Below are 25394 nucleotides of genomic sequence, written 5' to 3' on the forward strand. Positions count from 1 at the left end.
CATACTGAACCGAGTTGTGTTAGGACTCGTCTTAGTCACCTCATTTTCTGCACTGATGGACAATCAACCCTTTCCATAGCCTTTTCTCCCTCTCCAAATCAGTTGATGCCTGCTCATATCTTCCTTTTCCATTAGCATTGCTTTTAAACCCTTCAGAATTATTTTGATTTTAGGCTTAAGCCTTCGACAAATTTGCTGTAGTCTGATGCAGACAACATGGTTGTCTGGTCCCAATTAGGAGCTCATGTCAAATGCTCTCGATGCTTTCCTTAGATAACATGCATAAGCTAATAATTGTCATTTTTTCCTTTCCTGATTTCTCCTTGTGTTCTGTATATATACTAATAATATTCTGCTGTCTAAATTAGGAAACTCATATTACTTAGTATGTACCTTTTTTTCTCCATAGATTGTTCTGAATGACAAAGATTTGTTGTTGGAATGTTCCCAATTCTGTCCTTGAGTACACCATGACTGTAACAATACTAGTGAGCTACTTAAAACATTAGCTTTCTACTACCAAATGGAAATTGCCATCCACTTTCAGATAAGAGAGATAATGAATAAAAGACAAGCAACAGAAACACTAATGGTTTGTTTTTCACCTCTTATACAGACTCTCTGGTTTTAGCTATCTTGTTAAAACTACTATTATCCTTAAAAATTAATTTTTTTAATCTGTTTAGAACACTTTGTTCCTGGGAAAGCATGAATGAGGTGGATTAAATTATATCTGTACTATACCTTTCTTGGTGATTGGTAATTTCATTGTCACTCATGACGCTATTCATTGCACTTAGCTGCATGGAAATGGACAAAAACATGACGTTTCCCCATGTACTAGACATAATGAGAATCTGTGGCTTTTCACAGCATCTTACATCACTGAGATATGGGAGTAAACAAAACATGGGAAAGCAGTATTTCGAACAAAAGATCTTTTTTATTTTTATTTTTTCCCAGCAGCAATATAGGATATTTATATATGGGGAGGTGACAGGTACAATGCCCAGCTTAGGTGAGCAGCAAATAATCAGTCTGTGTCGTGCTTTTTCAGCCTGCCTGTGAGCCAGTGAAGCACTGCTTTTGAACAAGGCCCCATACAAATGCCAGCTAGTAGCTCTGGCCTTGTTTCTTGTTTGTTTTTGCATTAACAATCTAAGATATCTATAAAAGGGCACAGATAAAAAATTCTGCAGAGTAATCATCCTCTGGAAATGATATACCTGCCAGCAAACTGTCCTATGTGCTTCCCACACGTATGGAGGCTTACACCCTTCTGTCTACCCATCTTCTTCAAACAGTAAGCATTTAACCCTGTGGTGGTTAGTATGTCTGTCTTTAGGATGAGTGCATTTCTTTTGGACCTAATTTCACTGCACACATATTCATAATTCTTAACTGAAATTTGTAAGGCATATCAAAAATATCTAATGCAAAAGGTGCCATCTAAATGCAGTGTTGTGACAGAAAAAATGAAAACAAAACTTGCATGTTGTTGGCATGGTGGCTTACTAACAGATCTGTCATGAACATGTTATGAACAGTTTTAAGTAGAAATTGCAGTATTGTTTCAAAAATTCTCATTTCCTCAAATCACACACCAACCTCATTTCTTGTAGAATTTGACAAGTGAGGGTAGCTAATTTGGGGAGTACCAAAAACACAGAGTAACTACTTATGTTCCCTGTAGAATTGCTTGTATCCAAGCAAAAGTTCAACAAAACCAGAGCGGTTCTGCAAAACTTTTGACAGTATCTCATCCAATATATGCTTAGGCAGAAACTTTCTAATCTATGTTCACGAGAATATCACTGTGCAATCTAACACTGCCTAAAGTGTTTGCTTCCACTTTAAATAAATGTCAGTTGCTGTAAATACAGTACTTTGCAGATAAGCTGTGCAGAGCTTTTAACATTGACCTGTTTTTTGATATTAACCGGCACATAATAAATGCTTTTGGGAGGTTATTTTCTCTTGTCAGGGTCACTGTGACTTACATTACAAAATGTAAAAAAATACCAAAAAACCCACCCAATCTCCTTGGTAACAGTGTTTTTCCTTCCCTTTTGCTGTATGTTAGCAAATTAAAAAATAGTATTACTCCTATATAACACAATCATATAACATTGATGTTTAAATCTTTATTGATTGATGTAAAGTCAGCACATACAAAACAAGATCAACATAGAAAAGTACTTATACTGTTAACATTTTGAAAGAAACAGAGTAAACTAAGACAATTCGGTACAGATACTGCAAAAATTATCCTTTGCATCAGTTTATTGCTTTGTATCAACTTATTATGAAGAATTCAAGGGGTATCCATAGCTGATATTCTAAGTGTTTTTCTCTTATACATGAAACTTGGTTTTTGCTTTTCAAAAGCACACAAAATCAACTTTTAATCTTCTCTTAGAAAACTGGCCACTGTTATGCTGTGCTGTACAGTCAAGCTGTGTAAAACTTGTCAATGTCCAGTACAATCCTCACTGATGTTAGAACTGGGACTTAGTGCAACATTAAGGTCAATGTTACTTGTATATCCCATAAGAATGCTTCATAACACAATACTTTTAAAATGCTTTGGGGAAGAAGTCATCAGAGTTTTTAGGGTTACTCTTATTTTTTTTTTTTTAATTTTCCTGCTCACAGACTGATCTGCAATGAAAGGGTGGTAGGAATCTGAGCTTGTAGGCTCTCACTGTCAGGGTTGGAGCTGCAGCTGCTGCTGACCACCCTCATATTTCCACTGCAGGATGTGTATTTGTGATGTGGGGTGTGTTTTCTGGAATCTTTCACTGTTGAACTATCGTACTATCAAGTAGGATTTTCTCACAGTGATGCAATATGTATTTTCACTCAGTAAGATTTTATAATTTAAAATGCCTGCCCTTATGTAGAAGTACAGAAAGACTCATTTATTGTGCCAAGACAGTTTTTTCATACACTTCAAATTTGTACTGGATGCCATTCTCTTCCTGGACTTCAGCAGGGACACCTGGGTATCTACAGAAAGGGAAAGAGAAAAAGCAAAGGACAAAAAGTAGATGATAATATCATTGTAAGTCACCAGTAATTTATCCAATTAATCAGAACAGAGAGTTGTCTGGTAAAAAGGAGATGAAAATTAATCCTTACCACACGAATACTAACTACAAACTATTTTTGGGAAACATGTCACATGTGAATCATGCTACTATCAGCAACTTGTATGTACATCTTTTTAAATTGAGAAAGTAGACATGCAAAACAAACAAGACAAATAAAAAACAAACAAAATTTTGATTTGAGCCTCCCACATTACTTAAAATGTTGGTAAAGGCAGAAGTGACATAGGCACGTATTTTTTTGTTTGCTTTTGTCTAGATGGTCTATAGGAAATGCTATGGTAAAGGCTTTTTACAGGTCTATGAGAGCTTCTTAAAGCCGATGATTGTTACCTGCTACAAAGTGTTCCCCTCTATTCCAAAGTTACTAAAACAATTTTTATTAATAGATAGTCTTAAAATCTCTTCAGTTTCCTGTGACAGAATAAGAGTTTTTTATGAGTAATGTTGACATAGAGGGAGAAAGAAATTTTAAATTGTATTTGCTGGGTCAGCCTCTGTTAGGCTTCCATTTCAGTAGGAGAATTATCTGCTACTTTATAATTAATGTTTTAAGACCAAATTCTGATTTCAGTTCATTGACCAAAACTAATATATACCCAGGAAACAACCAAGAGAAAGAGGGAAGAACTTTGGGTCAGAGATAATTATATTACACTAGACAAGGATATTACACATCACAGAGCACTTCAGAATATGTTAAAGTTGAGAAAGGTGACTCATACTCCCCACTCACTTTGCCTCTCCTGCTTCCTTCTGTGCTTCCCCCATCTATTCTCTGCCAATTCAGTGCAAATCCACTCCTGTGCCCTAGGCTGTGAGCAGAGAGCCTGACTTGCCATACGTTCTGTCTGCTGCTGCTCTGTCATTAGCTGGAAACCAAAATGGGAGCAGCAAGATGAAGAGTTCCTGTACTTGTGTTGCTTTTTGAGGCATCTATTTGTACTTTTGGTACCTCCCCACTGCCTGTTGGATGCGATCTTGTTTGAAAGAACATGAAAAGTATGACTAGAATGTGACAAGGATAACATAAAAGAAACTGTAGTGAATGGCAGAAACTTAACTGTTTAATACTTGTTCTTACTAGGTTTGTTAGTAAAAAGTAAATTTTCACAAGAGAAAGGAATAGACTTAGAAATCTATAAAGGTCCAACCTACCCTGTTCTTTGCCTCAGATGATTCACTGAAGAAATTCAGAGGCTAAAATACCACTAAACAGCATACTGAGAGATACAAACCTTAGTAAATATTTGAGTAATTCTACAGTGAGAGACAATAAGTAAGCTGCTTTTCAAGCATCTTCAAACTGAGAAATGCAATCCCTTACTGTAAGGGTTATGGGAGGCGGAAGAATCCAAAAAATTCAAAAATTCTGTCTGTTCTGAGTGTGGTATAAATTCCAAGATCTATGTAAAATACAACTTTGAGGAAAAATACAGTGAAAAGCACCCCTAACTTAAAACAGAACATGGCCTTAGTAGGATCCTTACACATTCAGAATAAATAATTATTAAGTCTCCCTTCTGATACCTACTCTGTGAGAAGTTTGTAGTCATTGTAGTCAATTTCTGGAAAAAACGTGTCACTTTCAAATTCGTGCAAAATTCTTGTCACAAACAATAGATGATTAATTGGCTTCTCCATTGCTGCCTTTAAAAGCAAAGAAAAAAATAATTAAAATTGAATTGCTCCCTGTAAAACAGCTCAACTATTCATGAAGTATTATTCTTGCTTAATGACATTTTAAATAATATTGTGTTAAAACACTATTTGAAATCTATAAGACAATACCAAATATACATTCTCATTTGAAATGCTATTTTCTTTACCAATTCTTTGAATTCTTATTGTCTGCTCCAGACATCGCCACAGCAGTATGCAAAACAAACAAAAAAATGGATCTTAGGATAGTTTCTACTTATATTTTGCACACTAAAATTATGTTTTCTAAAACTGAAACTAATCTACTATTTATATACAAGGTTTAACCAAAGCACTGAAAACTGAACTCTAGATCTCCTCATTGCATTCTGCCCAGGAGCACTTTCTGAAAGGGTAACATCATCGTGTCCCAGTTTCACTTGTTAAGTGGCAGCAAGACCTGGTCTCAGAGCTTTGGGCTCTGAGAAAATTAATTAAATTAATTAATTAAGAAAAAGTTATGAGAAGTCCTGTGAGAAGAAAGAAGCAGTATGGCCTTGTCTCAACAAGTAATGTGTGTATTATATGTCTTTGAAAGACAGTAAATTTCAACTGGTGAGAAGAGGCCTGCACATAACGGTGAGTTTTTACAATGTTTTATTAATATCACTAAGGATTCATAGGCTACTTCTAGTCTGCATTAGTCTGAAATTCCAGTGATCAAGTTATATATCAATTTAACATCCAAGTTTGATCTCTGGATTATGGCAAAATGGTAATATGTTTTGAAAGTCTTGTAACAGCACCAAAGAGAATTTTCAGGTTCCTCGAATGAAAAAGATTATAAAGTCAACTGTAAAGTGAGCTTCTCCCTAACAAATACACACAAACTCTTGAGTTAAAAAAGCTATCCTGGTGTCTGAGTACAACAAATTTGTTGAAATGCTTACAGCTGTTTCTCTGTTTCCCTTAATGGCAATCAGTAACGCTTTGTTAGAAGTGATTCACCATGCAGCATGCTATTAGATACAACTTTGACAAGTACAGGAACCAAGTAATTGCAAATTTTATCCAATAAAATTAATCGGTAGTGTTGCTGAGAAGCTCATTTCTAGAAAAGCAGCTCTATTACTACAGAACACCTTAAAATGAAAGGGGTAAGTCACAGCATACCGATATCCATCAGCACTGAACTGATGTACAACTAGCTTGTATACAAACATAATTTATTTATTTATTATCTAAGGGCAGGCTGTAGAAGGAGAAACATCATGTGGAATGATCGAAGAATAACTTGCTTCACAAAATTAAAAAAACAACACCTTGTAAAACGAGATACTTTTCTTTTGCAGTAGGGGGATAAATCCATTTCCTACTCAGCTTAATGGGAATTTTTCCAGGGCTTCAGCAAGAACTCTCTACCAGCAGGAAAGGTCAGGGAAGAACGCATGGAGTGACTGGCCACAGCTGCTGAACGGGCAGCTGAACTTAGCCCAACGGGGGCCAGAGAGTGGCCTCTGTTGTAGACAAAGGGTAACATAGGTTGAATGGATCAACCAGCTGTGTAACTGTCTGCCCCTGAATCAACAGAAAACATGCAAATGCCTTTGTGAGTTAGCCAGACCAGCTCTGGGGTCTGTATGTATACACAGCTCAGCTCAACATACAGCAAAAGAACCAAGCAACAAACAAAAAGAAGCTGCAGAAGAACAGGCTTGAGCTGGTTACAACCTACGTGTTGCTCCCCAGCATCATGACAGTGAGCACGTTACAGAGGTGAATACAGTGAAACACATTTGTAATGTGATTTGACCATGTATTCCAATGGCTAAAACTCTGCCAAGCGCAATTTTCACGTTGCAATTTAAGTGGGCTGCTGTACCACATCATGAGCTGACCTCCCAGCCTGGCCTGAGTCTGACCTCATGGCCCCGTCCGGTCTCCCCAGGGCTACATCTGGCCCTGGTTATCTTCATGGAATATCAGGACAAGCTGAATTTTTCCCCAGTCACTAGCAGAACCCACCACCAGATGGGACAGGCACCTTTATGGCTGTGGTGGTTTTACCCAGCTGGGCAGCCGAGCTCCACCACAACCACTCTCTCACTCCCCCTCCTCAAAGGGAAAGGGAGAGAAAATAGGATGAAAAGGGCTCAGTGGTTGAGGGAATGTCAGGGAGATCACTCAACAATTCTTGTCACAGACAAAACAGACTCAGCATAGGGAGATTAGAGAAATTTATTACTTATTACTAACAAGCTAGGGTAGTGGGAACTAAAGCAAACTAAAACATCTTTCTCCCCCCTCCCCCCCCCTTTCCACCTCCTCCCCCTGAGCAGCACAGGGGAACTGGGAATGGGGGCTGCGGTCAGTCCCTGGTGCTTTGTCTCCGCTGCTCCTTCACGGTCCCTCTCTGCCCCTGCTCCACATGGGGTCCCTCCCAGGGGATGCCATCCTTCCGAACTGAGCCTGCGGGGGCTGCCCACAGGCTGCAGCTCTTCAGGAACTGCTCCCACACGGCTCCGTACCACGGGGTCCATCCCCCAGGAGCAAACTGCTCCAGCACGGGTCCCCCACGGGCGGCAGCTCCCCGCAAACCCCCTGCTCCTGCGTGGGCTCCTCTCCACGGGCTGCAGCTCCGGCCCGGGGCCTGCTCCTGCGGGGGCTCTCCATGGGCCGCAGCCTCCTCCAGGCCACAGCCACCTGCTCCACCGGGGGCTCCTCCACGGGCTGCAGCGTGGAGATCTGCTCCATGTGGGACCCATGGGCTGCAGGGGGACAGCCTGCTCCACCAGGGGCCTCTCCACAGGCCGCAGGGGAACTGCTGCTGCGTGCCTGGAGCACCTCCTGCCCTCCTGCTGCACTCACCTTGGGGGCTGCAGGTAGGCTTCTCACTCATTTCTCACCCCTCTCTCTCAGCTGCTGTAGCACACCAGGCTTTTTCTCTTTCTTCAATCTCCTCTCCCAGAAGTACACCTAGTGTCACTCATGGCTCAGCTCAGGCCAGCAGCAGGTCCCTGTTGGAGCCAGCTGGAGCTGGTGTGGGGCAGCTGCTGGGCTCTGTTCACAGAGGCCATCCTTGCAGCCCCGCTGCTACCAAAAGTTTGCCGTGTAAATCCAACATATCAGACCAAGAGGAAGAGATTTATAAAACAAAAGGATCACTCTTCTGAGTTCTTGGTTTGCTACATTTGAAAAGTCTGCACCCTCACTGCATGGTCATTATGTTCCCTCACTCCGTTGCCACACTGGATCTCAAAGACACTCTTGGTATGACTTTCATTTATTTTGCTTTCCCACCACAATCCACTGAATTATCCTAGGACTGTATTTGTACCTGTACTAGTTTCTCTTGGAAGTTCTCTTGTGAGAGTGTTTGCTCTCCTCGCAGGCTCGTCTGCTAATGTAGCAACTACAGAACCATTTAAGGTATTACAGTTTAATGAGATAAGGAAAGCAAAGTTGATTTTGTTTCATTTTAGAGCACAGTCTATTAAAACCATAGCTGCTGATCTGTTCCTTCAGAAACACCAGAGCCATTCCTCAGAGATGACTTTCCAAAAGAAAGGGAGGACAGGAGAGCTGGTGTCAGGACTGGTCCTTTTGTCCCAGGCAAGTCACCCCCGTACGTGAGCCAGAGTCCTTTATTACTCACATAAGCCTTTATATCCCTGTGAAAAGATTTTAGCATACCCTTGTCATTTTGCTCTTTTCTAGGCAACCGTCAACAGACCTGACTCTGAATCATACATCAAGAAGTAGATGACCTAGGAATTATTTTCCCCATAATTTCCAGCTGTATTGGACAGGCAGCCATACAAAATTAGTCTCTGTCTGCACTTAAAGAACTACTACCTTGAATTAGTTGTCCTTGTAGAACACAGGTTAAAACAACCCTAAAGCTCTACAACAAATAGCTGCACATTACAAGCAGTTTTCGAAAGTACTACATAGAAAATTAATCTTTTATAGATTTCATCACCAAACCACTGCACACTGGAGGGCATAGCGACCAATTGCTGTAGAAGGGACGAATTAAATCCAGTCACTCAAAGATTTGTCCGTTTTAGAAGGACACATGCACATAGCTTTGGCCTTCCCATCTTCTACTGATTACATAAAGTAGATAAAATAGGAAAAATAACTATGTGAAGAACTTATTTTTCAAGTGTCTTTCTGCTTCTAGACAACATTGCCAATCCAAGCAAAATGCCAGAACAACACAAAAGAGAAAATTTCAAAAAAAAACATTCTGTCCACTTGCATTCTGTTTTTCGACTCTTAATATGCATATTGCAAGCTGCATTTTTGAAGCCACAAGAGCATTAATATATACATCACGTATGAAAAAAAATCTCACAGCTAAAGAGCTCTTGAAGTTCTAGGTCTCACCTGGGTAACACTTAAACCTTCTCTGTTGGAAGGGTAGCTGTGATAACAGCTGTGATAACATGGTTATTCACCATGAAGCACCTTCAAAAACGCTTCCTTCCCATGTTCCCAGGGCTTGGCCGAATGAGGTAGGTAATACTGCTTCCTTCCTGAGTTGCTGAGGCTAAATATGGTGAGGGAGAGAACGCTGTGTTAGCTCCCATCACCAGTTCTCTGCCAGGGACAAGAACGGTGCAATAAAAATATTGTATGACCTTTACTGAAAAGCCTGCCCGTTTTGCCCCAGCAGAAACAGATAACCTTTATGTACTAGACTTTCCTTTGTAAAGTGGAAAGAAGGGTCCATGTTAAGAGGGTCTTTTAAATTTTTCCCGCTACAATTGCAGCAAGCATCCTTGAAAAAGAACTTAAAAAGCAACTGCTTTCATAGCTGCATGGTTTGTGACTGCAACTCTGCCTCATATATTAACCATTTTTATTTTTTTTTCCCAGAGGTATGTTGAATTTGGTGTTAGTTCACAACAACAACCAAACAAAGAACGATAGGAACATTACACCTTTCCTTCCAGTGTTAAAAACTTTAGTTTGAAGAGTGTACTGGAAAGGCTGGATGTCTCTCTCTGAAGTCCATGAAAGCATAAAGATGCTAAACTAAAGAAAGTTCTTCAACTTTTACAAGAAATTATTAGTTAATCCACTAGTCCATTGCTAACATCGTGGTTCTGTTTCTTCTGATTTTATTTGTAACAAGGTAAGAGATAGAAGTATTGACTAGAGGCATAACTACATTAGTTATGGATATATTTTTACAAAACACAGATTTCTATAGAAGGATAGTCCCATCAGCTGTAATGCTTTAACCTTGTCACATTTATATAGAAGAGACGTTAGGGAATTGCTTTATGATGGCTGTAATCTGTTCTCAAAAGACACCCGAAGGTCAAAGGAATTGTTGAATTGTCTTTCCATTGCTGTCGTTTTGTTCGTAGAAATACACATGGGAAAATTATTCTGTAAAGAAGTATTTAGTGGCATTACAGGGACAAAGTTACACTTGCTTACATTCTGGGAAGACAGCAATCTTCTCTGGAAACACAACTGCTCAGAATACACATCTGCATATTAAAGTAAGATTATAATGAGTTTGGTGGGACAGGGAAAGAAAATACAGACAGTACAACCACTCTCCTTCCTTGGAATTTACCTACATTGTCATGGCCAATTGCTGCCTAAGCCGTTCTCTCCATAGGCCAGGAGAACTCTGCCTATCATCCAGCCTGAAACCCTCCATAACACAATTTAGTGTATATCTAGAATTTAGTTTCCATGCAAAGACCTGATGTTGAGATGTTGCCCTTTACTTGTAGCTTAGTTTTTCAGTCTACACTTTGCACAAGGTAATGTTACTAGCTTTTGAAAATTTTAGTAGGATTAAGCCATACTAATTCATTTGAAACAGAAATAGCAAAGAAGCCAATGCAGTGCTGTGCTTTTTGCACTGATTCCTCCCAGAGCAGAGAAATGCTTCAGGCCTTTAGCGTGACGCCCTCCACGTCAATGGGTTCACACAGCTCAGATGAGCCTGCTCTTTGCAGCATGTTCTTGTAGCAGGGCTACAAGGAAACAACAACACACTGCACTGCAACATGCAAGAAGAGCACAGCACCTTACCGCAGAAAAATGGGCTACCCGTGTAGCTCCTTCCTAAGTGGTTCTCAGTCCTTGGTCACATCTCTGACTGAACACAACTCTTCAAAAAACGATGGTAACACACTTGTTAGTCTCTACTTCAGGATGTACGCAGTTTAAAACCACTTTGTCTTACGTGCAGGGAAGAGATTTCTTTTATGGTCTGTAGGAAATTCAGACATACTAAAATGTAATCCTTAAAATGCATATCTTAGTATATATGTATTAGTTAGCAAAGTTTGCGCAGGCTTGAAAAAATCACAGTAAAACTAGTGACTCAAATTATTAAGAAGTGATCTTTATGGTACCACAAAGATTTGAAGCTTAGCAAATGTGGCATCCACAACCCACTCAGGGCACGCAGAATCCAGTGAAGCGTATATGCTTAGTCAAGAAACTCTATTTAAGAGGGTAATTAATCATCTGCAAGAGACTTGCTGCACTAAATATGAATAGCAACTTCATAATTCAATAATTTTGAAGAATGAAAGAAGGTAGATTACCAAACCCAATATGTCAAATACTAATACATAGGAAGACACCTGAGCATGAATATTAGATAACATTTTCCCTTAGAGATTAATGGAAATTTAATTTTCCAGCTCAAGCCTCTTTGTTGCATAATTTCCCCAAACATGATTTATCAGCAGCATCTATTTTCTGTTATGCCCAGCCTAGGTATTAACTCAACAGCAAAAAAAACAAAACTTATGAAAGAAGAACTTTTCTTCTGTTATGAAATTACAAGTTCTCCAAATTTAATACATGAATACAATTCTGTACTTCAGCAATATGACCTTGAGTGTCATTGTTTGCTTCTGAGGCACCGAGAAAGCAACAAGCTGAGTAGGAACATATAAATTAGAAGAGACAATTTTAAATGTTTGAGATGCTGTAAAAAAAAAGTTTTATCAAGGTGAAAACCTGTTTGACATATAGCCTGTTTTAGTGTCACTAAAGAGGCCTTGGTTATGAGGACCTGAGTCATACATTTTTTATTTTTTTAAAGTTCTGTTGCTAGCTTTTTCCACTGGTGGGTTCATTCTTTGGAGGTTGTGTTTGGCTATTTTTACAAAATAGGTTTACATTAAACACTCCAAAAACATTGTGTCATAAGACCATTCCATCCACACGAGTAGATGTGTTTTCTGTTTTTGTTTTCTATTTTTAAAAAAGCCACTGTTTAATATTTGAGGATATGCTGGACTTATAGTTCCTATTCCTAGTAAAATCTCAATGTTATTCTAAATCAATTCAAAATACCCAGTTTAATCCAATTAAAAAAGACTGATCTAATTTATATTGAGCAGACATCCTTAGGACCTCCAAGCAGCACTATTTTTCAGAGTCAAAGCCAAGTCCTGAACCTCTCAATTAAGAGACAATTAAAGAGACAGTATTTCCACACAGAGTGCGTCCACACTGGTGTCTCAGCTCAGAACAGAAATGTGGTTTTGAAATCGATCTTCCAATTGTCCACACTTGCCATGCTTTTGTTGCACCAAGGAGCAATCTTGGTGTGTATGAACTACATTTCTTGGTGCTGAAACCAAGTCAGAAAGTCTGCCTAAGGAACTTATCTGATATGCTCCAACTGCTAATAGGAACTCAAGGGACAACGAGTGAATCACCACCACAAGTTGTCCAGCACACATGCACTCAGCAAGCCAGCAAAAGGCTCTCAAAACATCAAGTGCTCATGCAAAACCATGGAGTGCCTCTCATGCCATAAAATGACTTTCTAATTGCTATGACCTGCTAGCCCTCACTGGGCTGCTACGCTGCTCCTTCTTGTCCATGCAATCAATAGCAGCATCAACACCTTCTGGAACTCGGAAGACCCAGCATGGCATCACGCTGAGATCCGAGGTAATTAAACTTGTAAACCTGTGCTGTGAGAAATCCAAAAGCTTCCTTGGAGGCAGTATTACACTTTATGGCCATCTCAGGAGGTTACAAATCTTACAAGGTGATCAGTGTTAAGACACACTTAAGAAGATGAAGGCTGTCCTTAGCAAGACCTGGCACACCAACCAGCCACATCAAAAGCTTATCCCTGAGGACGCTTTGAAGCAGGAGGAGGTTTTTGAACCAGTCTCTTCAGTGGACTGTGGAAGCTGTTTTTAATCCTTTCTGTTTTCACTTCCTAATGCCAACACTACTCATCTGTCCCTGCTGCCACCAAAATGCAGAGGACAACAAGTTCCAGAAGAGACAGTTTCCCACAGTAAGCAGCTGAACAGAGTATGAGTGTAACCTGTATGAGAACATGGGATGGCCACCATGTTCAGAGCTTACCTTCTGTTCTTCACTGGACTTGAGGCAGAAACAAGCTTATGTTAGTACCCCTTTGATCCTGGAGAAACCCGTGTCCTTGAGAACACAGGGAGGGTGGGCAAGAGGGCCACAAGCCATAGACAGCTGCACTGTATCTGTATAAATGTTCAGAAACAGGCAGGCTGTTTTCCCTCTCTCCTCTGTAGTCCTAAGGAAGCAGCTGCAGAAGCAGCAGCGGCACCTTGCCTCTATCCCACTCCTTGCCCCTCTATTGCTGAGGTCAGCAGGCCAAACTGGAGACCATCTAGCACTTTTGCATGCCTGTGCTGGGCAAAGCAGCACAGCAGGCACCAGCAGTTCAGAGAGACAGGCTGGAAACCTGTGTCCCTTCCACACTCAGGCAGCTGGGAACTTGGTCCACCCCAGCACAGCTCTGTAGATGCAGATATGCCAGGCTTGCGCATCTTCATGATCTGGGCAGGGCAACATGAGACACAGAGGGGATGCAGTATTTCAGAAAAGGAAGGCAATAACGCATCTTGGATGACCCCGTGCAGAAAGGATTCCTTTTCTGTCTGAGGTTCTTGGGAAACCTCCTGAACCATGCGCATCTGCCTCAGCTCTGGGGCCACCTGTGGTAACCCTTCTGGATTGCTGCCCTGGGCCTGGAACTTGGACGGGATGTGGGCACTGCCCAGGGCACCCACAAAAGGTGTGGGTAACCAAAGAGGGCAAAGGCATGGTCTTGCACATGTTCCCTACTTGTTACAAATTTAGAAATATGGTCTGTTCAATGACAACCTTGATCATGGTGGATGTCCCCAACCCAAACTGATTAATTGATCAGAAGTTGCTAAGCTTAGGAGCTTGTGTTAAAAGGCTCCAAGGAACAAGAAGCCACACTCTTGAATAATGATATGGACCCTGGCAATGGCAAAGAAGCAGTACCAGCTCTTGACAGATGCCCTCAGTTGTGCATCCTCACATTCAATGTATCCATCCCTTATTCTCTAGGATCCCTATACCAGAGGGATGCCAGCAGCCTGAGCCAAGAAGTCCCGTGCCAAGGACCACTGATCAACCAGGGCAGAGCAGCTGCAGTGGTGATGACTCCAAGAAAGGCGCTGTGGCCATGCTTATACTCAGCCCTCAAGACACCCACAACAAGCCTGTGTGTGACAAGCTGTCCAAGGAGCTCTGTCGGAGGAAGTGCAACAAGGGTACGCTGAGCTCACCATTCTCTCTTGTGGTGATCCTGACAGAAAGACCACTGTACATTGAGGAGTTTGTGATCCACATAAGTGGATTAGAGGCTGCACAGCTTGGGGTCCCCAGCATCTAAAGGGATTTAAGATTACCTACACTATTCCATCCTTCTTTAAAGCAGTGTTTAAAATATCACTTTAGAGTCTGAGTGCCTTTCTCAATGGGGTCATAATGGACTGGCTCCTCCTGATGCAAAACACCTCTTTGCTGCACTGTTGCAGAGCTGTATTCAAACGCAAAAGAGGATTTATTCAGCAGGCACCACAGTGTTACTTCCCAATGAGCAAGAACAGAAGCAACCCAGGTAAGGACTGGAAAAGGACTTGATGGTGGTTGGGATGATCATTTGCAGGAGAGACATGGAAATTCAAGTATGAGGCTTTTTAGCGCGGAGTGCTCTCTTCATCAAGGTTCGTCCTCATAAAGCTCTACCTACTTTGAAAGATCTGAACTTTGGGCTAAAAGCCCCAAACTGCTAAAAGCAGAAATGCCATATGCCCTCAGCATTACCTGCTTCAAACCACTCCTGTTGCACTTACTAGCTGAAATAGTTACAGTCACTTTTCTCCATGACAGACTTGTACTTAATGAACACAAGCACTCTTAAATCTTTGAGACATTCAAAGTAGTAAGATCAAAATAATGCTTTAAAAACAAGTACCTACAATTACTGAATAAAATGATTCACTTCAATTACCAATTAGTATTTTTACTTCCCACGCTTCTCTACATGGTAGAATGGAAATATTCCAGCAATCCATTGTGTATCTTCAATACAAGCACTAAAATATTACCTGCTGTTTCAATAGAAGTGTATGGTTTCCATCAAACCCTTTCAAATAAGATCACAAAGATAGTTTGGATGCAGGAATCTGTATAAAACTTAAGATTTTTCCCGAATGAATTACAAATTCTTTTGAAACATCCTGAGTAGACACTTGAAAGAGGGAAAACAGCTGAAATTTTAAACCACATTCCTTCTGCTGATCAGCACAGCAATATGTTGTAAAAGTAGTCTTGATCAAAACTGCCTATTTATAATAAAACTAATGGTTAGTAATGGTATCAAAAATGGCGTTGTTTTCTATCAGCCAGACACTAGAAAAATAGTTAAATTAAAAGCCAACAACATAGAATTTCCTCTATGAACAAGCAAAAATTATCGTTTTTTTACAGCACTAGATGAATAAGTGGCTAATGTACAGAAGGAGTAAATGCTTCTGCTCACATTATGCATCAGGCAGAATTACATACAGAAGCCAAATCCGGTCTCTTGCTCATGATGGGCAATTATGCCCAATGTGAAGAGAATCTATCTCCAGAAATAAACTTGCCACTTATTACCAGGAAGCAGGCATTTTAATGGTTGAGAGTGAAGGACAATTTATTGCTATATAATACTTGATTATAGACTGAGTGCATTTGGACATCAAATGCATGGTGGGCTTCACCACATATGAAATTGACTATAAGACATAGATAAATGAAAAAAAATAGGTGGAGCAACAACAGTCTTTTACGGGCTATTTGCATATGCATGATTTTTTTTGTACAACCGTAATTACTAATTCTTTTTAAATTTTTTTTTCCAAAACGTATATTCCCTAAGACGCAGAGAAGAGATTCACAAAAGGCACAAACTGCAAGAAAGGCAAGAAATACTCAAACATGTATTTTCTCACCCTATATACAAAAAAATATTAACAGTCTAATTTGCTACCAGGAGCAGAATGGCACTTTCATCACACACCTGAAGTCCAAGTGCCAGACAAGAAGTGGAGTATATTTCCTGCATACCTGAAATGACCAGAGGACAGGAAATGATTTTCCTTTATTGTAAACATAAAAAGGTTGCTTTACAATTCCTACTTAAGACCTGTTTTTTAAAAAAAGGAAAAAAATCAGAATAAAGAATGCTTCTCCTGATTGATGTGAAAGGAACTAGGGTTGACGTACGTTATCTTTTCTGTGGTACTGTTTGATGATAAGTGTAATTTATATGAGAAACTAACAAAAGAAATCACCTGAGAATTAAATGGCAGACCGTACACTGTGTAGGAGGTCAAAGGATGGCTTCAGGGACATGGATGTAGGCATGGAAAGCAGGCTAAATTTTATATGTGTGTAAGACAAAAATGAGAGGAAAAGTTTTGGGGAACAGAGAAAGATAGCTGAGGAAATACAGGGCAACAAGAAGATAGGTTTTACTTTAGACTTTGTTGCACACCTAATACCTTAATTAAGGAGAGGAGGAACTTTGCTTTTGAAGGAAAACAGGGCTGTTTATACAGGGCTTTGAGAAAAGAATATAGTGGCACACATTGTCTTTTTGGAACATAAACAGACACCAAGAGAAACCTGGGGAGTGGGAACAGTAGGGACAGCTGGTTGCTGGAAGGGCAAAGAGTCAGTTCCACGTTTTATCTTAACTAATCTCTTATTTCTAACGTTATTACATGCCAGGTCTCTTTAAATACTCCTTTCTTATTTGTACACCTGTATACAATGTAATACTTTAGCTTAAAGCACTGTACCGGTTTTCTCTGTTCTTACATCCTCTGCAGAGCCAGTCTACTTGGACAGTAAAATAAACGAAACAATATGGGTCTTGGTGTAAAAACCTAGCAATTTAAATAGTTAAGAAAAGCTCTCAAAAGCACAATGACTGTATGACATTGCAAGAGCAACATTTGCTACTTGGACAGGTATTTTAAACTTCTGAGTTGAATATTACTCTTTAAGACTTGCTCTGCTGGAGTCACTGGAGTTTTCTAGGTCACTTGAGTAAAAAAAAAAAAGGCTTACTCCTGTACTTTGTAAAGTGGAAATAATTTTGGCCTTCCTTCTTCCATCACAGAAAATTAATAATTTAAGAGTACTATAAATGTACCTTATAAACCGAAGTGCCTCCAATGATCCACACCATGTCTACTTTACTCTTTAATTCCGGTGAATCCAGAAGAGCTAAGGCATCATCCAGACTTTTGGAAAGATAATGTGCTCCTTTTGGGGTTTCCCTAGGAAAACCAAAGTTTTATTAAAGGACCATTTGTCACAATAATCAAAACAATCATGGCATACAGTGTATTTCACTGAATTTACAAGTGACTACATGTTTCTCATTAGTTCATTATTTTGAAATGTCTATTACTGCTAAACTGATAGAATTCTCAGCTCACTGCAGGATTGCTTAACAAATCAAAATCTAACCCTAACTGTGACTTAAGAGGCACTATAAATTATAGACCTGATTTTTTAATCAAGTTTTTAAAAAAGCATAACTGGGGAATGTAGATATCCATATATTAAAATATAGATTTTTACTTGAATTCTAGAATTAATATTCTAGTTAGGAATTAATATTCCATTCAGCAAAACAAGTCAAAAAGTCCTTATCACCCCCCCCAACCTCTCCTTTCAGCCTCAAACTCACTAACAACTTCCAAAGCAATAAACTGTTACAGGTGGACATTTTTATTTAAGAATACTTCGATTGTGGGTGATGTATTCAGAAAGACAGCTCTGAGAAAGGACAGGTTCATATACATTAAATGTTAATAAAAATAAACTTCAAAGAAATGATTGAATTCACCAATGTAACTAGGTACTAGAGAAATATAATTAAATATATGAGTCCAAAGGAATACTGGAAAGTGTCAGATGGTTTGTGTGTAGAGCTAGGACTTCTATTTATTATGCGAAATAGTAATAATTGTTTTGTGAAGTGATTAAAAAATAAAATAAAAATATTAAAGAAATTAAAGGTAGTGATATTACTCAGAATCAATAGTAGAGGTGCTTCCTAACCAGAGATAGAACATGTTACATTGAGAATGACTTTATGAGGTACTGTTATACATATCTTTAAGCACAGCTTTGTTATGTTTTACAGGCTTATTATTCATTATACATACTTGAGCTCCCTGCTGAGCACTATATTAATTCTGTCTTTTAAAGGACGATGCTTCTCAGGAATGGAGAACCAGGTTTTTTTACCCATTATCAGTGCATTCTGTTTACCTGAGGAAGAGAGAAAGCATTTATTTAAATGGTATTTTTGCTCTGTACTAAATTTGTTTAGTTGCTCAGTGACATCTGCTGGACTTTCCCTCCCCCTTCCGAAATCAATTTCACCAGTTAACAAAAGTACATGCTCATGCCCCAATTCTGAAATGAGTCACAGGCACAAAAGAACAGCTTTGTGGCCTCAAAGCGTTGGCAGGCAGTTGACACCAATGTAATCTTATTCACACTGTAAACTTGCAAAATTTAAATTAAAAACAACAACATCAACAAAAAACCAACAACCAAAAAAACCACACACAAAAGGCATGTCACTGTCCATTACATAAACACGGGCTCTGCTAGTTATGAAGCCAAATTCATCTCCATGTGTGGGACCAACTCACAACGTCAGAGTTCTTAAAGAATGAATAAACATTTTTGGTCTCTTTTTAAATGCAAAAGTGGCATTCAGTACTTGACTTGGTGTTTGCATGTTCCAGCATTCCAATTATTTGATCAGAAATAGTTACCAGGTTTGAGAGTTATTAAAAAAAAAAAAGCAGCCAGGTAAAAAGACAACTTTTGGGAGAAGAACCAGCCAAATTAAATTTAAAGCAGGTGTCCGACAGATGTTCAATCATATCCTAAAACTCACCCTTCAGTATTATTTCTGACCAAACACAAAGATGCATAATCCAATTATCTCTCACACACATCCTCTTGACCAGAGGGCTATCAGCACTTCCCTTCATTATTAGCAAGTGGTGTTGTCAGAGAAATAAACATGGAGGTTGAGACTCACAAAAGGCAGGAGGAAGCTTATTACTGTGCTACAAAGCAGGAGGGATTCTGTTGAAAAGAAAAGAGCATTTGCACACAGCTACATTCTCTGCTTCTTGGCACACCAGAGAACTGATGTTCCAGCTGTCCATGTGCCATGCCTAAACACCCTTGTCCTGCAGATAAGCTGCACGAGCAAATATTCAAAGAGATGTACAGCACTGTCAGTTTAGTTTTTTTTAGCAGAGACCACTAGCAGAAAACACAAAAGTTCTGAAAAGCATGTTTTTCCTCATAGAGATTCACAGAGAGACACCCAAGGGGTCAGAACAAATGTTTATCTAGACCAATATCTAATTTACAGTAGTGGTCAGTGCAGGTACACAAGCAGACTAAAAGCAAGATCAGGTGATACTTCTCCATGGTTTACTTCCCCTTTTGAAAAATCAGTGACTGATCACTTTTTTGAGCTAAAGGTGGTAGCCTTGCTGTAAAGATTTATGGCAGCATTATCCATTACAAGGTCTGTTTACAAAGAAACTTAACTGCCTGACATTTAAGATCATATCTTATCAAAAGATTTGCAAGCAGGATGGAGCTTTTTTTTTTTTTTAATTGTATTTAAAATATCTTATTTTTCTTTTTTTGGTGATGGGTTATTTGTGCGAGGTAAGGTGGAAACTGTAGATAAATAAAAAGACTTATGTTCTGTCCTTTTAGTATACAAGGGTGCAACGGGCTCTATCAAATTTCAAAAACACAAGTAAAATCCTTAAGACTGTTGGACATGAGATTACACATTCTTTGTGGAGTATGGAACAGACCTTCAAATCAGGAAGTGGGAATATGTCACTTAAACATGGGCATGTGTTAGGCTTCCCAGAAGTTTTGTGAACAAGTAAATTTTGCTATACAGTATTTTTAATAGCAGTGTGGGAAAAAGAAAAAAAACAGGAGAGTAACCCTATTGACTAACAGAAGCAGCAAAAAAACAGAGGGTAAGCCTGTTGTCTGTCATGGCCCTCATCCCACCAGCTGCAGAGAGCTCAAGTGGCTCGGAGAGGTCCCAACCTTCCTCTCCCAATGCCTCCTTCCCGCTCCTACTGCGTACCTTGCACTGGCCGTTCCAGCAGATGCCCAACCAGTAAGTACCCTGGTTGGTCTACTGGGTTATAGAATTGAAATGGCTCAAACAAAAATCAAACCAACACTAAAGACCATGTGAGAGGGGAGCAGGGATAATGCAGCAAGGCTTCACTCTCCTCCAGCAGAAAAAGCCAGAACAAGCTGGCTGTTTCCAGCCCCTGCATTCCCGTATCCACTGGCTGGTGCTGATTTCCACAACGTTTTTGACCCTTCAGTAACTGACTTTGTTTCACCAAATCATCTGTGATATTACCTTGCTGCAAAGATCTCATTGGGTCGCCCGAACATTATTGCTACATATTACCAGTACAGTTACATATTACTCTGTGCAGATATACTGTATATTGCTGTAGTATTGGTGCTGCATATGAACAGTACACTTCGGGTTTTCTGGCACGCTGGGATGGCTTCAGCACCCAGACAAACAAGCAAAACTAATGTCACAAGGGTCAGAGTGGTGTAATGAATGGCCAAGGCTGAACTATACAGCAAACAAGTCAGATAAGCTATCACAGCCTGAAAAAAATAAAAATAAAAAGCCTGCTAATAATTCAGCACATAATAACTTTGCCATTTTATACTTGTTCAGGGTTAGAGCTGTAGGCAGACTCTTGTCTTCTACCCTGCTGGGGTAGCAGGACTTTGATTTTATTTATTGGACTTTATTTTTTTGATTGTATTTATTGGACTTTGATTCATCTCCAGTTTCCCCACTTAGCTGAAACAACCTGCAGATGGCATTTTTATAAAGTGGTAAAGTACTTTTGGGTAAAAAAATAATCTTCTTTTGTCTTATTTATGTCAAAACACAAATTGGTTCTTTTGAAGCATAAGACATATGAAAAAGAAAGTGCGCTAGGTAATTCTATGTCTACTTTTATTGTGAAACAAGGATGATGGTGAGGCTTAGGAGGGTGTGGAAGGGCAGGCTGTTTGCAGAAGCCTAACTTTGAGGTGACTGAAGTGAAATTACCTGTTTTCTGTGACCGACACCACACGAACCTAATAACAGGGTGCCCACTGCACCTCGAAACACATTACCTTTCACATGGGACGTGGTGGTCATTCTCTGGAAGTACTTGTACTCGTTCCTGACAAGAGAACGAGCAGAGGGTTACGAGGGTTTAGGATTAAATTGCATTTCTGTGACTGGAGACGGCTGCACGGCACCGCCGGGCGGAGGCGGGAGGGCGTGAGGGAGCCGAGGGCCAGGGAGCAGGCCCAGCTCGGCGCCATGCCCGGAGCGGGACCTTTGGCCCCGACCCCGCCTGCATGGGGCTGCTCTCGGCCGGGACCCCCCCCCAAGCGCCCCCCCAGCCCCTCGGGGCTCCTCACACGGCCCCGACCCGCGCAGCACCCAGCACCACGCCGTGCATTTTTCCCGCCTCCCACTCTGGACTACATCTCCCAGCGCGCACCGCGAGGCCCTGCAGCCCATGCCGGCCGGCAGCGCGCCGCGGGGCACGCTGGGACTCGTAGTCCCCCCCCTCCTCCGGCATACCGCAGCGCCGGTCCCGCCGTACCTCAGCGGCGGCCAGGGCAGGGTGCCGTCCTTCCCGATGCCCATGTTCTGGCACACGGCCACGATGGAGTTGAGCGAGCGCACCATGCCCTCCGCCGCCGCCACCGACACCACCCCGAGACTCGCGGCGCAGCGGCGGGGCGGGCCCGGGGCGGGCGCTCTGAGGGCGCCGCATCCGGCGGGGGCGGCGCGGCCGGGTCCGAGGCCTTGTCTTGGGTGCCGTTGCCATGCCCCGGGGGCGGCGGCGGGACCGCGGCGGTGGCTGCGGAGGCGGTGTCGGCCATCAGCCGGTGCTCAGCCGCTTCTTCGGGCCGGCGGCGAGCGGCGCGGAGCCGGTGCGGGGCGGCAGTGGTCGGGGGGCTGGGGATTTGGGGCTTGGGGCCGCGCCGCCGCGTGGTCTCCCCGCCGTGAGTGGGGTTTGGGGTGCCTCCCCCCTCCCCTCATGGCCCTGCGTGGGTGTTTCAGTCTCTTTCTCTCGTCTTTGGGACGAGGTTGCTGTGGGAGGTGTGGATGCGGCGCGGGGAGGTCGCAGGTTGAGCCGTGGGGATGGGGTTTGCGCGGTGACTCGCTTAAAGCACCAAGGCTGGCCACCCAAAATGCGGATGCGAGCTGCTGAAAGCAGCTGCTGTGTTGTTTTCCTTAAAGCGCATCTAAACGTCGTGCTGCTGCAAGTTGCTTCTGTGTATTTGGCCTTACTTCCTGCCTTCTGCCTGTCACAGCACGCTGACGGGGGAACAGGCGTAAATCGGTGAATTTTCCCATCACAAAGTGTTAAAAGCACGCGTCTGTCAAAAGACACCCATGGAGAAGCAGTCAAAAGTACTGTATTTTATACCCACCCGGGGTGATGATGGGTGTTCACGCCTAGGAATTAAATTTGGGGGACAAGGGCTTCCAGCGTGGTGTAGTGAATATGTTCTTCCACCATCAGATTGGAGGCCTTGGGAAGTAGAGCATCTACTCTAGAAGTAGAGCCAGCATCTGCCCAGAAGAAGGGACTGAGCTATGGAAACTGGGGTTTACAGATGAGATTTGATTCACACACAGGGTGATAGTATGGGGAGTGACAGGAAGGCTTAAATGCTCGTTCAGTTCTCTGCTACAGACGTAGCTCTAAGCTGCCTTTTGAAGCCCTTGTAGCTGCAAAGTGTTCCTTTTTTAGCACAACTGCCAGCCTGTTCACACAGTACACTGTTTTTCTCACTCTTGGGGCCTTGCATGTTAGAACTGTTTTATAAACAAAAATGTAGATTGTTAAAATAGTTAAGGATTTTGTATGTCATAAGTTAGTTTGTATTTTGCATTGTCTTATTATGAAGTTCTCAGGTGTATTGTTGTCTTTCATAGAGGATTGGAAAAGGAAAAAAAGTAACTGAATTTCTCTATTTAATTTCTGTTTCAGGCTTCTGAAGTTGGCCCGAAAAGAAGAACATCGTCTGAAAACAATGAACCATGTGAAAAGAAGACCAAGGCACGACAGAGTACCATGGATGACATCTTTAACCCACTGAAGACTCAGGGTAAAAGTGAGTTGACTGTAAACAAGACTTCAAGAATTTATATTCAATAAACAGTTTTTCATTGTCAAACGTAAAAAGAATTTTCTGCAGATATTATAGGAAGCATCTATTGATTGTAAGATGTATCTTTGAAGAGCCATTGTGAGCGTACTACCTGTACTTTTAAAGCACATGTTTGTGGTTCACGAGCTAGGTGTTTGAGCCTTGCTCTGAAATTATTCTGCAAAGCCCCCTGAACTGACTCAGCTTTGACAAGTCGTTTAGTTGGTGAAGTCCTGGCAGAAATGCTACAACTTCCTTCTCTGTGTTGGTTTACCAGTCTGTCTTTTAGACTCGGCCTGCAGGTTGACTGGCACCTGACAGCTGCTTGCAGCCTGGCCTGTGACTGAGGTACCTAAAGGCCACCTCAGAGTAAATAGTTCCAATGCAGTGCCCTGAACTATGAAATGTCAGCTACTTGATTACATTAAAAATGCCTGTGTTGCATCTGGCTTTGAACCAAGATTTTAACAAATGATGCTAGCAGAAAAACAAGTCAGCTAATGTAAACTTTATTACACTTACAATTCTTGTGAAAGAGTTGTCCTCTACATATTTTTTAAGTAGGTATTATATTCAGTTTTGTGGGTGTGGTGGTTTGAATTATCAGTAAGGGACACCATCATCTGACAACATTGTCTGCATAAAAGCTATGCTGAAAAATATAACTCATCTCTCAGTATTCTTGGCTAGTTTTGTGGCTCTGCAGTTATCAGTTCAGAAAATAATTTTGCTTCTTTTTCCATATATGAAGAAGCATACAAGTGAGGAATATTGACTCTCCAGAAAATATAACCAAGTTACTTGCATGCACAATTCTGTCAGGTTGGCAGAATGAAAGCAATGGGAGAGGAGAGGGAAGAGAGAGACTAAGCAAAAAGTTGGAGTTCCCTACTTATTGATGTCATTCTAATAGACGTTTTAGAAAATAATCTGCTAATCAATTTTTTTTTGTTATGTATTTTTACTGAAGAAGAACCTCAGAAGTGTGAAAAGCCCGGGATATGTTTGCAAACTCTAGACAGACTGAGAGAATTCTGCAGTGATTCAGACCAGCAATGTAACAGAGTCCGGGAGGATAGTTTTCGGGAGAAACAATCGATGTGTTTGGAAAAGTGTCCCAGTATTACTGGGAGAAGTCCAGAATTGAAAAGCCCTCTTCAGTGTGGGGACACTAACCCAAAGGTTGCTCAGAAGGTATGTAGAGCTGTGGTCTGGTGCTGTGTAGATGACTTTTTTTTCTGGTTTAAAAAAGAAAGCTTAGGCACAAGATTCCTTTTACATTTTAAGTATTTTGTTTTCTGTCAGTAAATAGTTTAGCACCACACAATAGACCAGTGTTTGTGTGTGGATGTTTTCCTGGAACTCTTAGCACAGTGAGCAGAATGGCTCTCGCAGCTCTTCAGAGGTATCATTAAATATTGCATCATGTTAGTAAGCAGCGACTAGAGAGCATAAACACTGGCAGCGTGTCTCTAATTACATGTTAACCTACAATATTGTAGTAACAAATGTTCAGTGTGGTCCTTTGCTTGGCTTTCTTTCAGTTCCACCAGTTCTGACAGGGGCTGTAAAATTCCTACGAGATGTCTTTGCAAAAATATAAATCAGAGTTTTTGCTGAGATGTAGCTTAATTCAGTTGCTAGTAGCTCTATCTACTAAATGCGTTAGTTTTTCTTTTCATGTGCAGAAGATACAGGTAGTTCCCATGAAAACTTACTGTAATGATACCTAAAATACAAGTCAGTAGGAGTAAAAGAGTATCTTGCTTCTCCTTTAATTGTGGGTGAGTTGAGTGAACACGTTCAGGGGAACCTTTGTGCATTTGGTATGCTGGCTACTTGTTTTTTGGGATCATCTTGCTCAGCTTGAAGTATTCAGGCCCTAAAAGGCTCTTTTACGCTTACTGCATTGTTGTTGCATTGGGAGTAAACTGTTCCTTAACTAAGCTTTACGTCTGGTGGCAGTGCAGAAGGTTATACAGCTGATTTGACCTTTCCTGTCTC

The 25394-nt window shown here is 41.1% G+C and overlaps 2 protein-coding genes across 6 annotated transcripts in view; one reads left to right on the top strand and one right to left on the bottom strand.

The window, feature by feature from the left end:
• Window positions 1-2129: 2129 nt before the first annotated feature.
• Window positions 2130-21988, bottom strand: DHFR (dihydrofolate reductase). Of its 4 annotated transcripts, XM_040540629.1 has the most exons (6): window positions 21830-21988; window positions 21348-21397; window positions 18290-18395; window positions 17266-17392; window positions 4645-4760; window positions 2130-3009 (listed from the first exon to the last, which is right to left on the bottom strand). In XM_040540629.1, exons 1-6 carry the CDS (start codon window positions 21913-21915, stop codon window positions 2922-2924), a joined length of 573 nt encoding a protein of 190 aa, XP_040396563.1. In that variant the 5' UTR covers window positions 21916-21988; the 3' UTR covers window positions 2130-2921. The 4 variants fall into 4 exon arrangements, with proteins under 4 accessions (XP_040396563.1, XP_040396566.1, XP_040396565.1 ...); XM_040540632.1 differs by lacking the exon at window positions 4645-4760 and having other exon boundaries at window positions 21830-21958; XM_040540631.1 differs by lacking the exons at window positions 2130-3009; window positions 4645-4760 and adding an exon at window positions 8175-8422 and having other exon boundaries at window positions 21830-21958.
• The window catches only part of MSH3 (mutS homolog 3), a 113588-nt gene continuing 110182 nt past the window's right edge, over window positions 21989-25394 (top strand). Inside the window, exons 1-3 of one of the 2 annotated variants that reach the window (XM_040540627.1) lie at window positions 21989-22163; window positions 23231-23354; window positions 24364-24584. In XM_040540627.1, coding sequence (XP_040396561.1) covers window positions 22056-22163; window positions 23231-23354; window positions 24364-24584 — 453 coding nt within the window. In that variant the 5' untranslated portion in view covers window positions 21989-22055. Of the gene's footprint in view, window positions 22164-23230; window positions 23355-24360; window positions 24585-25394 lie in introns of both variants that reach the window. The other variant, XM_040540626.1, reaches the window with a different exon arrangement.

The sequence above is a fragment of the Cygnus olor genome, chromosome Z (genome assembly GCF_009769625.2).
Source record: "Cygnus olor isolate bCygOlo1 chromosome Z, bCygOlo1.pri.v2, whole genome shotgun sequence".
NCBI classification, from domain to species: Eukaryota; Metazoa; Chordata; class Aves; order Anseriformes; family Anatidae; genus Cygnus; species Cygnus olor.

Excerpts from the sequence above, each read along its gene's own strand:
- DHFR (XM_040540629.1), bottom strand. The coding sequence starts at position 21,915 with ATGGTGCGCTCGCTCAACTCCATCGTGGCCGTGTGCCAGAACATGGGC. Across the intron at positions 21,398-21,829 it reads CTGCCCTGGCCGCCGCTGAG|GAACGAGTACAAGTACTTCC; the intron begins GTACGGCGGGAC and ends TTCTCTTGTCAG. Across the intron at positions 3,010-4,644 it reads GACTACAAACTTCTCACAGA|ATACCCAGGTGTCCCTGCTG; the intron begins GTAGGTATCAGA and ends CCCTTTCTGTAG.